We start from the raw sequence: 16,526 nt of genomic DNA, 5'->3' as shown, positions 1-16,526 counted from the left end.
CACACACAATCACACACAGTAAAGTAATAAATAGCTGATGCTTGCTCATAACATTGTTTTCAAATACCTAATTTAATCACTTGAGCAACAGTTATGCTTTTAAAATGTAAAACAAGACAATTCGGAATATAAAAATAGATACGGCAGTAGGGCAAACAGTAAATTGTATTTCTTTTCCTCACCCAAAGGAAAAGAAATGATCAGAAATAAATTTCACCATAGCCATATTCCCACAATATATTTTCCTGGGTTACAAGACATAAGAGGAAAAGATGGTACTTAATTCCTAGATTTGATTAAATCACATATTGAATTAGTCTAAGGCCATCAGTGATCTGTTCTGCATATCTAGTTTATTTATTTATTGTTAAAATTTATATGCCCCCCAATCCCGAAGGACTCCGAGCGGCTTATAGTCTTGTGAATAAAAGTATGTAGAATTCTACGTACCTCAATCAGAGATATCAGGACATAGTAAAAATAATCTGGTCCTTAGCAGTTCTTAAAAGTAAATACAACTTCAGATGAACACCACCACATGACATATTACGCATATTATTTATTTTACAAAAAGAAAGCCAAAATGGAGACGCCATGGGTAAAAAGCTAAGTACATCCTCACTGCTTCCAAAAGTATGAAGAGGCTAAGTAGCAGCCACTGCCGCTAATTAAGTCCCCTTGATCAGTTGATCATTAGCAATGCCTCTACACAAGCCAGAGTTTTAGGAGTTTGCTGGTCTCCAGCACTGAGGTGTGTGTTAACACAATGCCAAAGAGGAAATGCATCAGCTATGTTCCTAGAGAAGCAACTTGCTGCTCATCAATCTGGGAAGGGTTATCAGGCCATTTCCAAATAATTTAAAGTCCATCATTCTACAATGAGAAAAAAAGTATTCACAAGTAGAAAATGTTCAAGATAGTTGCCAATCTTCCCAGGGGTGGATGTCCCAGCAAATTCACCCCAAGGTCAGATAGTGCAATGCTTAGAAATTGCAAAAAGTCTGACTTACATCTCAGACTCTACAGCAATGGTATGATTAAACCGGTCTAACAACCGGTTCGCTGAGCGCGTGGTGGATTAAAACACAGCTAAAAATTTATCTTCTACTGCAGGTGAGCACAGCAAAACAGCTCTGCCGTGCCTATCAACTGGGCTAAAAAACAAGGAAATATAGGCGATTATAACCCAGGGTCGCTCTCAGCTGATCTTTGGAGCTACCGGTTCGCTTGAACTGGGCTGAACTGGTAGAATCCAACCCCTGCTCTACAGACCTCAATATGTTAAATGTTGAAGTCTGTGATAGTACAGAAAAAGACTGAACAAGTATGGCTTGTTAGAAGGCTTATCGGGAAAAAGCTGGGAGTCAGGGGAATTCTGGGAGTTTAAGTTCTCCGAGCTTAAAAGTTGCCAAGGTTGGAGACTCCTGCTTTGGAGCACCTCTCACTTCAGTACTTCTCAGCCAACTGCTTCTATATCGTGCTAAATGATTTTAAATCAAGCAGGTGGCTTGACCGTGCATCATGATAGAAAGCTTAAACAGATTGAAATGGTATGTGTAACCACTGAAGCAAAAATTGCCACAATCATCACAGACATACCACTACAACTATTTCAGCCCTTAATTCATGATCAACATTGGTAGGCTTATAAAATGGGAAGTCTGTAAAGGAACCTTTGGAAAAGGATCCAGCACTGCCCATTACATTTCCCTGTTCCTACAGAATGTGGACATGATGCAAACTGTTTTCCCAAGACAGTGGCCCTTCTTCAACTAATAGAAAATTAAAAGTTGTCATTATGATCAATATGACCCAACACTTGCTCTTTAATTTTTCTTTTAAAAAGCATTTATAAAACATTTACTACTCAAGTGTACAGCAGTGAAAGAAGTAAGCCCCATCGACTTTCCTGGCATTAAGACTCACACAACACAATTCTTTCTCATCATGCCACTAATCAGTCAGTTTCTTATTTCTCTGCAATCTTTTAATTCCTTGCGGAGCAGCTTGGCGCAAAAGTGGTTTAGGAACTTTCTTTCATGGCGTTTTTATATTTGCCGGTCATCTCTTTCGGTAATGGCACTTTACCAGGACATGGAATCTGGCCATCAATTTCACACATACATTGCCGTAAGTGGTATTTTTTATAACCAAATGTTGCAGGGTGCCATTTTCTCTTCTTCTCTTCCTCTGTCCGGATTGTTTCTCTATTAAAAAGATGATTTTATGGTAAAGAAAACAGCAAGTGAAATTCAGTGTGCAGCATGCCACATTTGTAAATACTTTTTAACGAGTTGAATTCTAATGAAAGATGAAGTGTGTTCCATTAGAATGCAAATAAAAGAGAAATCATTTATGCAGTCTGTTCATACAGCATTGTTTTAAACAAATTCATTCATGGAATGTTTACTGAATAAGCAGAGCCTCCCATTCTTACTAAGTTATCAGATAAAAAAACCAATATGAGGCAGTATTAATGTAAGTTGATCCTTGAATAGTTCACTCCAATGTTATCATTTATTAGGGAATCACCGCAATACTTTAAAGCAGCCGTCACCAACTGGTGGTCCGTGATAAAATTTTGGTGGTCCGCAGGAAAATTATTTGCACTTTTTATATTGAACTAATTACTATTTATCTTGTTTAAAAACTTGTAATAGTGGTCCGCGGGATTTAAAATTATAAATTTAGTGGTCCCTGAGGTCCAAAAGGTTGGTGACCCTTGCTTTAAAGTATATTTATCTATTCCCCAAATAAATGTAGAGGAAATTATAATTTGGGTGAAGGAAGTCCAGTTTTTGTCATAGTACTGTACAGCAAGGTTTCTGTACCATTATGTCCTGTTTGATACCATCTACCCAGAGAGGAAAATCTCTATAGGTAAAGGGGACAGAATTAGTGGCCTCCTGCACTATCCTAAATTATTCACTAGCACTGAAGAGATGTATTTTACTAGAACTGAGAATAATTTTTTTACAGTCATAAATTTGGAAAATTCTTTTTATATATGGCAGCATTTAGACTTTCCATTAACAACTCATTTGATATTGATTAAATAAATTTCTGTAGGCCTACTGATTTAAGGCAATGCAGTTTTCCATCAAAAATAATCTTGGACAGGAAACTTTGCTGCCTTTCCCCACTTTACTGTTTTAAGCCATAAATGAGTAAATAGAAAAGTTTGCACTTATATGTCTTATAAATAGACCTAGTGCTTCCCAATACAGTCAGAACTGAAGTCTGATACCGTGATGACCTTGGTTATTTTGACTTACTCGCTTTTACCAAGAATTTTCTTAATATGCTGTGCTATCTCGCTATTGGTCTTCTCTTGTATATCAACCAGGACTTGCTCTCCACTATCTGCAGGAGAAATAGGGTTACATACAGAATATTTATTGGGTTTTTCCAAAATTACTTCCATGAGATGGCATAGCTCTCATACAAAAATACACGCATGGTCATTTAGACAAGGGTTAACCTGGCAAACCATTCATGCTTGAAACTATCCACTCCTGGTGACTTTATTTATCAAATGGACATGCCATCCATCTCACTATCTAACTTGTGTGTTTTGCAAATAAACACTATAAAAATCTACATAAAAATAGGCAAAGTTGAAAAATAAAGTTAAGAATTTAAAAAGACAGACAGAGCACCCTTAAGCTACAAACCATCCCCTGGATTGCAAACGACTCTTGGATCCCCGCACCAGTTGACTGTAACACATTGTAAGTGTCCACTGGTTCTCTTCAAATTCAATTATTTTTAAGCAGGATAGCTAGATTTTTTTCTGCCCAAATGCTGCTGCATTTTCTCTTTTGGCTCAGTGTTGGGAATGCAGGGGGCATCACTTTTAATGCACTATCACTGGACTAAGCTGAAACTAAATTTCTCTTTTCTATGACAATGTGAGTAAGGTAAGGCTAAGGGCCCAAACAGTAGATCTCAAGGAGGCATAGTATTGTAATAGTTAGGAATAGTTTAAATCAGGTGTATCTAACCCCGGCTCAAGGGCTGCACGTAGCCCTGGACAGCTAATAATGCAGCCCCACAAAATAAAAAATAAAGGAAATTTGTAATTTATATACACTAACAACATTTATTTTATATGTGACCCAAGGCAATTCCTTTTCACTCAAAACAGCCCAAGCAAGTCAAAAGTTTGGACATCTTTAGTTTAAATGGATTCTTAAACCACCATAATCAGAGCTTCCAGCACAACGTACAATAAATATGAACTATATAAATAAAAATGTAAGATTCTTAAGTTTTGAAATGTGGGGGCAATAGCTAATGATACTTTTCACCAGTCTATAGTCCTTACATATGGGTTTTATGCTTATTATATCTACATGAATGTGTGCTCCTTCATGTGTATCCAACATCTGCAAGAATAACTTCCATCTGTAATTGTCAGAAGAGCTAAAAGCTCATAGGTTCTCCATTCCTGTGCTAGTTCAAATCCACATCATCTTGATGTGAATGAAAGGCCTTAAAACATGACAGTGAGAAGGAAATGTTAGTATACTGTCAGACTATCTACTTTCCATGCCTAGCCCTTAAAGAGTACAAGGTAGAAAGATTAAATAGCTTATTCCATCTACTGTATATCTTTTCTCCAGGTTTCCAGTGCAGTTCTTTACTACCCCTTCCCTCAAACCTCTACATAAGACAAACTAGGGTCATTTAAACAAAAATCTGGGAAAAAATATCAAAGGCAAACCGTTGACTGCAGTTTTTTCTAAGGGAAACAAAACTTCCTGAAGTTAAAATACAAACTATTACTTGGTTTACCAGCATTGAACACTACCTATTACAGCTCAGACTGGCAATTTTACACAGTTCTATTAACAAATAAATACGTCAACCAGACTGTTTTGAAGACATGAGCCATTTCCTTCTTTTAGCAGACAATGTTAAGGATTATCTTCCATGTGGTAGCTACAATTAGGGGCATAAGTAAAGACTTCTAGTCCATCTCATCAAGAGCTGCAGGAAAATCCAGCAAATGCTCTACTTACCCAAATAGAATCTTAAGAAAGGTGAAGGAGTCATGTCTTTAAACATCACAATCTGTACCCAAGGATTTTTGTACTGAATCTGAGGTATGTTGAAAAACACAAATTTTCTATGGTAAAAAACAAAAGCAAGCATGAGAAACAATGTTTTCAGTTTTTTTTAACCTCTTTGAAGGGCGAGCAGTTGAATAGATGTTACAGTTTAGCTTTTGAGTGATTCCGTCCATCTGGAGTGTGACGGATATTGGGCAGGAATATACAGTATATCATTTCACAAAGCTGGCCAGGTTGCAGCAAAACTACACATACCCACATGTATAGTCTTCAGAACATATTAGTTTGGGCAGAATTAAAAATCAGAGAGAGGCAGTATGGTGTCACCTCTACTCCCCCCCCCCAACAGTTCATTATAATTACTTGAGCAGTTGTAAACTTGAAACCTCCGGGTGGCCTTAATGGCATGCTAAAATAATGCAAATGACCAGCTCTCTGCAAGGACTCTAAATCCTTCCATTCCCCACCATCCAGAGCTGAAGAAGCTTCTTGGATAAGAAGCGAAACGTCTTCAAAGAAAAACCAGAAAGTCCAGTTGCCTCTTGAAAAAAGCAGCTTTGGGACTTGAAGTTATGCAGTCTCTATGGCACCAGCGGGCAAGTATGTCCCCCCCATTACGACCTGTGGACTTCAACTCCCAGAATTCCCATGCTGGCTGGGGAATTCTGGGAGTTGAAGTCCACAAGTCTTAAAAGTTGCCCGGTTTTAAGACACACACACCCCCACAATACTATAGATCAAATCGTAAATCGGCAATCCAACGTGCCGTTATCTACTGCAGGTCATTTCCGCCTCAAATAGGGCTACCATATCTGGGATGCAAAAATAAGGAGCAATTGCCTCCCGCAGCCCTCGCTGTTTTGCAGCCCAAACCCGGCGCTCCCCCGTGTGAAGGAAAGCACGGTCTTCTCCATGAAAAGGCCCGAACGGCGGCTCCCTTCCTCGGCCGAGCGGAAAGCGACCCTCACCTGGCGCCCTCGTTGAGCTCTCCGTGCATGTTGTAGTTCACCGTCATCACCTTCACGCTGTTCTTGAAGACGATGTCGCCCTGGCTCAGATACTGCAGCGTCCTCCGAATAGGGAACCTGCCCTTCATAGGCATGGCGGCGACAGCAGCCCCGCAGAAACCCACTGCGGAGAATGTGACTTCCGGCGCAATCTCCAGCTTCGCATGGTAGAAAGAGGAAGAGGCGATCGGCGCAGAGGGCCATGGGAAGTGTAGTTCCCCCCCCTCCGAGGTTGTGTGTGAAAATCCACGAACACAAGGACCTGGATCTATGGCGCGCGAGCAGAAGAAATCCAAGAGGGTCCAGGGCTGGATTGCAAAAGTCACTAGATTTTGGGGTGGACAGTCCTAGTGGACAGTTGGGGAATCTCAGCCTGACAGCCGCTTTATAGGTTGCAATATCCCCAAGACTTAAATAATAATGTTTAAGTATTCATCGCATTCATTTTGGATTGTTAACAGGTAGCCATGAGGATCGTATGACACCTTGTGCATTTGAAGTTTTGTTCAGATGTTGCGAAAAAAAGCATTTTCTCTTACAATAAGCCACAACGGTAACGGTAGAGACAAATCAGCCCCCACCCCCAATATATGGTTATCCCCAATTCGTTAAGTCACAGTTCAGACTCTGCTTGATGTAGTAAGTGCAGTTAAGTGGGGATGAGGAAACCACGTCTGCATTTCAGCCACGGAAGCTAATTGGGTGACTCGAGGCCAGCTATCCTCTCTAGCTAGCCAGTTAATTGTGGCGATAAATTGGAGAAAGCTCTAACGTGCTGCTCTTTCCTGCATTTGGGATATTTATCAAATAAGACTCGATTCCTCGCTACAGAAAAAAAACCCTCTGGAGTTGACCTCAATTCTGAAGTAAATATGGTTTTCTTAATAAAAACGTATCAGCAATTTACCCCGATTTTCTCCCAAAATTTTTCTTAATTTACAATGCAGAATAGAATTCCTAATATCTTTATAGGAGTCAGCACATGCCAATCAGAGCTGGATCTACTGAGTTTCTAAGCCCAGTTAAAGCCAAATGCCATTTCCTAAGATAGTGATTCTTAATCATGGCAAATTTAAGATATATGGACTTCAACTCCCAGAATTCCTCAGCTAGCAAGTTATTAACTATAGGATCTTTAAAAATAAATCATTTTAATGGCAGAAGCAGTTATTAGTTAAATAGCAAAATTGAGCAGGCCAAGGACAATTCTGGTATCTGCCATGTACAGGTGCAGCAGAAAATACATTTAAACAGGGACATGCAGTCAGGGGAGGAGGGGCCTCACCAGTGTCATGAGGAAAAGAAATTTTAAAATAATTAAAAAGGCTAAGGTAGTTGCTGCCAGACTCCAGAGTCACAGTGACTCTTGAGTCTGCTTAGTGCTAACTGTAGGGGGAGGCGAGAGAACTACGGGCCTCCTTTGCATAAGGAATTTTTCGCCTTTTAACCCTTGCTCAGAGTTAAGCAAGGGTTAAAAGGCAAAAAATTGCTTATGCAAACGAGGCACGTGATTCTCCTGCCTCCTGATCTGGGAGCAGCAAATCATGCCGCGTCCCGGGTGGCAGGGCTTTAAAGTCCCAGCGCCGCGTCCACCATAGAGCAGGTCCCGGTCCCGCTCTATGGCGGATGTGGCGCCGGGGCTTCGGTGGGGCTTTCGCGCTTGCCTCACCGGCCATGAAGCTCACCGCACATCACTGCATTTAAAATATGTGCTTTCATTGCTGTGCACTTGAATCAATGTCCTGATATTTAGCCAAAATCTAAAGACTTATACCAGTAGAGATGGTTGACTTTTCAAAGCTGCTGTTCCCTTATTCCCAACTCACGCACTTTCTCAAACTTTACTATCTGTAAGGAAGATGGGCAGTTCTGTTCCAGGAATTCTGGGATAAAACCAGCTGAGGGGTGCAGAACACTACTTTGGAGAATTTATATTGTTCCAAGCAATGTTAACAAAACGCCACACTGTCATCATTAATTGCCATGAATGTTAACAAAAAATATTAAAAGAAAGACGTCAAAAGCTGCATAAGAGTCTTTATTTATTGTAATAGTATAAATTTCTTGTAGACTGCAACATTAAGCCACAACAATGTAAGGACACATTTAGACAGCATTTAATAAAATGCATAAGCATGCACTGCAATTCTCTATATACACACACAACAATGCAAATTTATCTTCCAAACCGAAGACATTGATTGGATCCAAAAGTTAAGATTAAAAAAAAACAAAAAACTAAAATGTCATGAAATTTTCAAAGCTGATGTCACAAAAGAAACTGAGAGGAAGCAGCAGGTTGTAAACCTGAACTAAAAAAAGTAGACTTTTTAATAAACAGTACAAAGCAGAGAGCTATAAAACATAACCCTGGATTTTCACAATTCTTTTTGTGGCAAATACATTAATTTTCATACAAGCTTAATGCTTGAGGGAGTTTTCAAATGCTTACAATTGTAAACATAAGTACTACTTTTCAACTATAAAACTGTTGAGAACATTGGCTTTACATTATACTTAGTACATAATTATGGAAGCCTTTTCAGAATATAAATTCTGTGGATACAAAAAAAATAATAAGGTACTGCATGCTGTTATCTTTTGGACAATACACAAATAAAACTTACCCAGCTGTTGGTTTAGTTTTGTTTTTTTAACTGAACAGAATATGAAATCAGTAACATACTTCTAAGTACCAAGTTACTTTTACTGTATTTGATTTTGCTACTGCATTGTGTAAATAGGTTTGGCAAAAAGTAAAGCTATCATGTCTGAGCAGCAAAATCAGGATGATTGCCTACAATTTTTTCTGCTTCCAGCGAATGAGAAATACCGCTCTTACACATATTCCAAGCAAGCTTTTCAAATAAGCAAAAACTCTTAATATTTTTCTTAACCTTTCAGAGAAATAGAAATGGAAAATTCTATTCAATTTTAAATGGAATAGCTGATGAATCCAATTATTGTAACTATGAAACAAAGAATTTTAGTTTCAATTTAAAATGAATGCTTTTAACCAAAAATGGTTTTAAAACAAAGAAAAATGATTAAAACAGTAGATTAGAAAATAGAAAAATATAAATTCAAAAATATTTAGGAATGGGTTCAGAATTGCATCCCACTTCATTTGATATTTTTTGTAGACTTTCAGTTATAACTCAAGTCTTTTAAGTGCCAAGTTAGGCAAGTGCTACACTATATATAACTTTATCAGCAGTGATCATTTTCATAATCTTTCTTTATATGGCTCCATGAAAATTGATCCTCAAATGCCCAAGAGCAGGATTTTAACACTCTTCTTTAATCACACTTGGAAGTAGTTGTCAAGGCATGGAGAAAAAACTGTTTTAAAAGAAAAAAAACATGCAAGTTTTCCATCAAGCACTACACACTAACTGAATTTTCAAGAAAGACAGAAATAATGCATATTATTCCATATACCGGTAATACAATTTCCCAGTATAGAGCTTCTATAGGTGTCCTTATATATAGGAGTACTTATCTCTTAGTAGAATCATATTTATGGAGTCCATTGTATAGCACTACTGAATGATTTATATGCAACTTCTGGCCAAATGATATAACATCCCCCCCCCCCCCAATTTTACAGATAGATGCTGGAAAGTAATCAAAGTAATAGAAAGTGAACCCAAAAATTTGGGATGCACTAGTTTCCCTTCAGAGCTTACTTGAAACATCCTCCAAGACTTCACTGGTAGCATGAAGTGGTACCACTTGTCTATTCAAAACCTTACATCTAAAATGGTTATTTTGCCAGTTTCTCCACAAGAAAGTATTACTTTGAAAATATATCTGAATCAGTTAGTAACATTCATGCCTTATGCTTTGCCTTATGCTCATTAAATAAGACAGCTAACAATATAAAATTAGATTCATTTGTTGTGACAGCCTTGTTCATTTTAATCAGCAACTTGGAAGGGATGTACTGATAACATTAAAATACACGATGATCAAAATGTATATGCTGAAAAAGACGACTACACAAAAGAAAAGCTCAGGAAAAATACAAAAAGCCTCTTTTGCAGGCATTGAGAATATACAGAAACGTTTATGGTCCACAGTTCACCACCACTGTCACTGCACAATCCCTATAATTTCAGCTGGGCTTCTGAATATTAACAAATAAAATTGGAACTATTAGATAGTTTCTTTCATTTTTTAAGACAAAGTGCAATTACATCCTAGATTTAAAAACAATAGTCCACTCTGCTGAGAAAAAGGAGAGGGAGGCATATGTTTATATCAAGCTTTGACCAAAATATAAAATGTAGGAAGCTCAAGCTTTGCAATGCAATTATAAATCTTTTTTTAACATATAGAAATTTGGTATATATGAGTATGGCTGTACATAATTTTACATACATACATACACATTTTATATTACACTGTACATGTACTGAACAAAGTAAGAAACTAACACATAAACATCATACAAACTAATAAATATGGCCAGCATCCAAAGCACTATTTTGATCGTGCTTAAGAGCTTGGTCAAGTCCTACGATTTTTTTTTTTTTTAAAAAAACCTCTTTTCCTGTTATATGGCATATTTGAACTGAACTCTAAATGACATATCTAATTATTTTTGATAATAAAACCCACCGATGGACACATACTTAAAAATTGCAATTTTTACTTTTATTTAATTCATTTTACCTATATTTATTTACAATTTTATTTAATTAAATCTTCAAGGAAACTGTATTATTTAATGGTTTGTCAGTTGCCATAATAGTTCTCCCATAGCAAGGAGATTTTAGTCTTATTGTCATGCATGTTCAATTCCATTGAAATAAATTAAAATTCGTAAGTCCAATTTATCCAACTGTCCATTCAGGACATCTTTTAAATGCAGATCCTTAGCATGGATATTTAAATTCCAGTAATCTGAGATAATTTGCTTTCAAATAAGTGTGCTTGGTAACAATAATCATCTCAAATGTCCACCTTCAGAAAAATACATATTAAAGTTTTCACTTAATGACAATTTTTAAAAGTGCTATGACTTTGCGATAAAACATCCTTCAATAATTATTTTAAACTCAAATTACAAAGGGTCAGGATTATATGACACCAAGTAGGCAAACCTCCATTGCTTTCACTGATAACAGGCATATGACTCAAGGATAATTACCCACTGAGCATTCATTCTACTCAAAGCAGCTCTGCAAATCTGGTGTAGATTAGCAAAACTTTAAAGCAGATTTGGAAAATGCAAATAGAAGAGAGGCAGAGCAACTTTTGATACTGGATAGAACCTAATGGATTCTAATGTAGAGAAACAAAAGACTATTTTTTGTTTTCTGTCTGAGTGCTAGTTTCTCAATGCAGTTTCTTTCTACAAGCGCCTAAATCAATAGTTTCTTGTACCATACTGGAAAAACAAAAGCAAAAATCTTCCAAACACACTGAGAGAGTTTCAGTGTGCACATAAGCAAGAGTAATGCTTACACTTAAAAAAAAAATGCTCAGAAAACATATTCCAACAGGTTGCACAAGATGAAGGATGGCCTGTACTGCATGTCCTTTTTCTGATGCCCTTCTTTCCTTGAAAATTGGAAGTATAAATTCTAGATGCTTGGAACAGTTTCCAGAGCTCTTATAAAAACCAAGTCTAAAAGGATTGAAATAGTTTATTATTACATCCCCCCCAAAATTGGGTGTCTTGGTTGCAGTGAAAAACAAATATAAAAATAATTCCTTCCGTAGTAGTGTGATCTACTATGTATCTCTGCTATGATAATAACTGCAGAAACATTTTTATAATAATACACCAGCTAGGTGAAATGACAAGTAAACATATAATGAATGCAAATATTTGAAATATTGCATCTCAATGCAATTAAAATAGTGCTATTTAAAATGTATTTTGGTTTGGTCCAAACTCTAGATCAGTAAAACAAATGATGTAAACTAGTTTTGTTCATACAAGAGAATGAAATTAATAGCTGATTAATGGCTTGTGGAGGATTCAGAATTTAGCAAATTACTTCTTTTTGCATTGAATTATTTTCAAAACTACTATTTTTATATTATTCAAATTGCATATATTTTATTAGATATGCATAATTAAATATTATATATATTCTAATAGTTTTAAAAATATGTGTGTCACCATATCAATTAGCATTGCATGTAAAACAATATCTATTAATATATATTAGCGTTATAAATCATCACAATAAAAATAGTGAACATAATTTGTTCTGCAAGTATCATAAAAATTGAGCTAAAACGTAATTTCAGTTATTTAATATTTCCTCATCCATTTTTTTAACTTTATAAATTTGGCCTGTAATTAGTTTTAAGTTTTATGATCTATGATCCAGGACAGATTCAATTCTATTTCCAACTGATCTTGCTATTTTAAATATATAGTATCACACATATTATATAACACATACAGCTATGTGCATTCCCAATGCATCTATAGTCATAGTCCTACTGAATGTATTTCCAGTGCAAATTATATTAAGCTCCTGTTTAAGCAAAATTAGGGAGTATACTAATTCAGCTTCTGTGTAACAGTGTTTTATGAATTAAGTTGAAGTTAATGAAAGGATGGTAAATATAAAATGTTTGAGTATACCTAGGAATTTGTTGAATGAATTATAATTATGCAATATAAACACATACTGGAAGTAAGCACCACTGAGTTCAGTGATATTTTCTGAGGAAAGAGACCTGTAAGACTACATTATTTATGTAATGTATTTCTCTGATCATCTATTAAATTGTACTAACCGTTCATATTCTTCATTGGTACCTGCATCTATTAACATCTATAAAATACTCGTTATAAAATGCCTCTACTAAAATGCTCACTGAAACCACCCACATACTTAACAATGAGTATAAATGACATACTTGTTGAAATATGTTTTCATATAAGTCAATTTGAAAAAAGTGATACACATGTATCATGTATGAAATAAAAATTACAACTATGATTTGAAATACAAAAGTATTGTACAATATAATATTAAATCTAAAAGCAGTGCTGGATATGAGTAGAATTGGCCAGCCTTAATATTTTGACAGATAATTATACATGGCATTTTTAGTACCATGACTCCAGGTGGTTTCTTATCAGATTCTGAATAATTCCAGAACATATACAATATTGGGAAAACAGATACAACATAATATAAATAAATACATGGCTATTCTGTTTTCTATACTAAGGACATCATTTCTATAGAAATTATGGCATGTTTCAGAACGTAAGTTGGATTGCAGGCTGAGAAAATGAATGAATCAGAATCTGAATTATTAGGATGCAACTTTATGGTTCCATGGAATACTATTGCAGGAACTATAAGAAGCTTCCCCGCTATGATGTCATACCATTCTCTGATGAGGTGAGACTAGGCAAAACCCAGAATCTGTTGTAGCCGAACCCTCTGCCATATCGCCAAACACATACCAAAAGCCCAGAAGTTAGCCTATGTGTATTCTCTTTTACAGCTGCTATTACAGTTCCTTCTTGCTTTCATCCTGCCTTTCTAAGATTGCTTTGGCAGATCATTAGGAACGTTGAACCACTTTGTTACTGGAGTGCTCCAAACTGATTGCAGGACTCCTTTGCCAGAGAGAAGCAACATCTCAATAGTCAATAGATTCCTCACTAATTTAGTGATCTCAAAACTGTGCCAAAGTCAGTCTTCCCAGAAGCAATGAGTCATTCTCAGAAGGAATGAGTATAAAATTTGTTTTTTAAGTTGATCTATCTATAAAAGGCATGCCATTCTTACTTAAACTGATGGATGTGTCCCAGTTTTTTTTAAAAAAAACTATTTGCAAACAAACAAAACATCTTAACTTTCTCAGAAGTGCCTCACTATAAGTAGTGTGCTATTTTTTGGTGTAAATAACTTCTATAGAGACCATCAAAGTTTACCATTGAGCCATAAACATTATGCTTTTCCTATGCTATAAACACTTCTATTCATTTAGCAGAATTGAATTCAGACATCCTTAAAAGAATTGTGTTATTAATAAACAAATGCAATTAATTTTTTGTAGCATAAATGATTGTCTGCCATGGCTGTAAGTTTTCATAGAATTCATTAGTATGCATCTGTAATTAAAATGCTATTCATTTACCCTATTCAAGGAATCAGGATTATGAAGGTAATGTCTTACTTTCATAAAACATTCTTTGGAAGTGCTGACCATTCCTATATCTTGCTAATTTTAAATTATCTGCATGTATGTGAGTGAGCATGTATGCACACAATATAGACTGAATTCAAAGCACATTTCCAGCAAAGCCCTCTGTTTGCTCAAAAGAATGTTGTAAACTCATTGTAGCCTTTCAGAAGAAATTCAAATATTTGTTCTGACAGAAACAGGTCCTAGAAAAAAGTACTGTAGGTTTTTTAAAAACCTTGCTTTTGAAAAAAAGAATTGTTAACAAGAAAATAAAAAGTGTTGAAAACATTTGTACACCTTATCCCAAGAAATCAGTAAATTAGCATTCAGGTCCACCAGGATGAGCTGATTCCTTCTAAGAAGACGATCCTGTTATTTGACCATTGTACTCTGCTGTTTCCATCTTCAGGATGTAGGGGATGATGCTGTCAATTGGAACATTTCCAATGAGGCCAGTAAAAAAGAGCTCTTCCGTAATGCTGGAACTCATCAGTCTAAGAGCTGGCAGGCGAACTAGAACTCGAGCTAGCCTGAAATAGGAATGTCAGTAGTACATGTAAAAATGTAACTCAATTTACCAGTATTGCTGTGATGCTTAATCATCTATACTTTGGCTATTGAATTCATCCAAAATCATCATTCACTATGGCTAGAAGCTAAAGTGTTACAAAACTACAAACTCTCTCATCCCTTTAACCTGGAGTATGACTTCATGAAGAGTTTGGGAAGAAATATACTTATTCCATGACTTGTGTATTGTGGAATCCGTCAAAATTCTGACTCATGTAAAAAGCCTCAGGATGGCTCAGATTCAATGTGTTTCTCGGAGGTACATCACTTGAACCACCCTAAGCTGCAAGGCACATGGGTCTCAATATCTATTTTGATTGGTTTCACAATAAAGGGCTCCTCCAAACTTTCTTTTACATGGTCCCTTAGAGGAAGAGGCTTCCAACTACCACACTTGAATGTTTATTTATTAAATATTTTTATGTGCTAGCAAACAACTGATCCACATTCCTTTATACTACAAATAAAATAAAACTACAGTAAAATTCAATTCAAACATAACACTCAATAAATCAAGTAATATTAGTACTTGTTATTAATAGTAGTACATATTATTAGTATCATAAAATAATAGTAATAACTATTATGCCAACCCTAGTTTATATGGAAACAAATTATAATTCAAAGTACTGTTTTATGCACATTCTAGAAGATTGCTAGAGTATAATAAAACTCTCATAGTATTCATCTGTTTATTGAGTTAGTCCAAATGGTATATTATACTGTCACAATTTCTGAATCAAGGTATCTTAAAATCTACTAATTTAAATAATGCATAAAAAACACACAGGGCTCATTATTCCTGTGGAATTGAATTTTTTTACTATGTTCAGACCCATGTGGCCACTGCAGTATCCCCGCAGTCACAAGTTTGTGATTTGCAATGTTCCCTGCCAGCTTACCACAAGCAGTCAGTGGAGAAAATGACAAAAACTCAGAGGTCACTCCTGTTCCCATTACTTTCTGCCTGCCCATGGCCACTTTGTTTAACTGTTTAGGTAAATAACCTTTTTTTTCTTTTAATGACCCTGTAATTCCTTGTATGAGGGTGGAGTCAAAACGACTGAATGGAGCTGAGAGATTACTGGCCAGATGCCCTTTTGATACCTATGTGGAATTTACAGTAGATATTTTCTCTTTGCATCCAGCGAAAGAAATATTTGCCATTACCTAGATTGAATTCACAGCCTCCTCTAGGCCACTGTGACACTCCTGTTTAGGTTAAGTAAACATTGATTTATTGCTGAAATTCCTTTGCCATTGCTGACTTTGTGCCTAGAGCAGGACTAGAACTCAATCTCCCAGTTTTTAGCCTGATGCTTTAATCACTACACCATCATTGGGGTAAAAAAAATGCTCACCCTGAAATTTAATGTAGATTCTGGTCACATCAGATTGCACTACCTTACTCTTAAAGAATGACCTAGTGCGTCATAGGGCCCTCTATTTAACACTAAAAAGAATAATATATTAAGTTGATTAACTATGTACAAAAAGTCCTCAACCTGCGACCACAATTGAGACCAGAATTTCCATCATGGGTTGTTGTGGTGGCAAGCTGAAATGGATATGATTTCTATTTCTAAAATTATCTAGAAACTGAAAACAAAGATCACATGAAAGCAAGTAAAGAAAATCTTTAGAACTGAACAAAGTAAATAAAAATATTTAGAATTAAACAAACAACCACATTATATTA

At 36.0% G+C, this 16,526-nt stretch overlaps 2 protein-coding genes across 3 annotated transcripts in view; both read right to left on the bottom strand.

Annotated features, from left to right (window-relative positions):
• Positions 1-53: 53 nt before the first annotated feature.
• MRPS25 (mitochondrial ribosomal protein S25) lies at positions 54-6,250 on the bottom strand. Its single transcript, XM_032210703.1, has 4 exons — positions 6,044-6,250; positions 5,025-5,131; positions 3,276-3,363; positions 54-2,207 (listed from the first exon to the last, which is right to left on the bottom strand). The coding sequence occupies exons 1-4, from the start codon at positions 6,175-6,177 to the stop codon at positions 2,024-2,026; spliced, it is 513 nt and encodes a 170-aa protein (XP_032066594.1). The 5' UTR covers positions 6,178-6,250; the 3' UTR covers positions 54-2,023.
• A 1,849-nt stretch (positions 6,251-8,099) lies between these two features.
• Positions 8,100-16,526, bottom strand: part of NR2C2 (nuclear receptor subfamily 2 group C member 2) — a 72,150-nt gene continuing 63,723 nt past the window's right edge. For both annotated transcript variants that reach the window (XM_032210425.1, XM_032210426.1), the window contains one exon: positions 8,100-14,787. In XM_032210425.1, coding sequence (XP_032066316.1) covers positions 14,613-14,787 — 175 coding nt within the window. In that variant the 3' untranslated portion in view covers positions 8,100-14,612. The remainder of the gene's footprint in view (positions 14,788-16,526) is intronic.

Source organism: Thamnophis elegans, chromosome 2 (genome assembly GCF_009769535.1).
Source record: "Thamnophis elegans isolate rThaEle1 chromosome 2, rThaEle1.pri, whole genome shotgun sequence".
In the NCBI taxonomy this organism is placed as follows: domain Eukaryota; kingdom Metazoa; phylum Chordata; class Lepidosauria; order Squamata; family Colubridae; genus Thamnophis; species Thamnophis elegans.
This window is presented reverse-complemented; position numbering and strand designations above follow the sequence as displayed.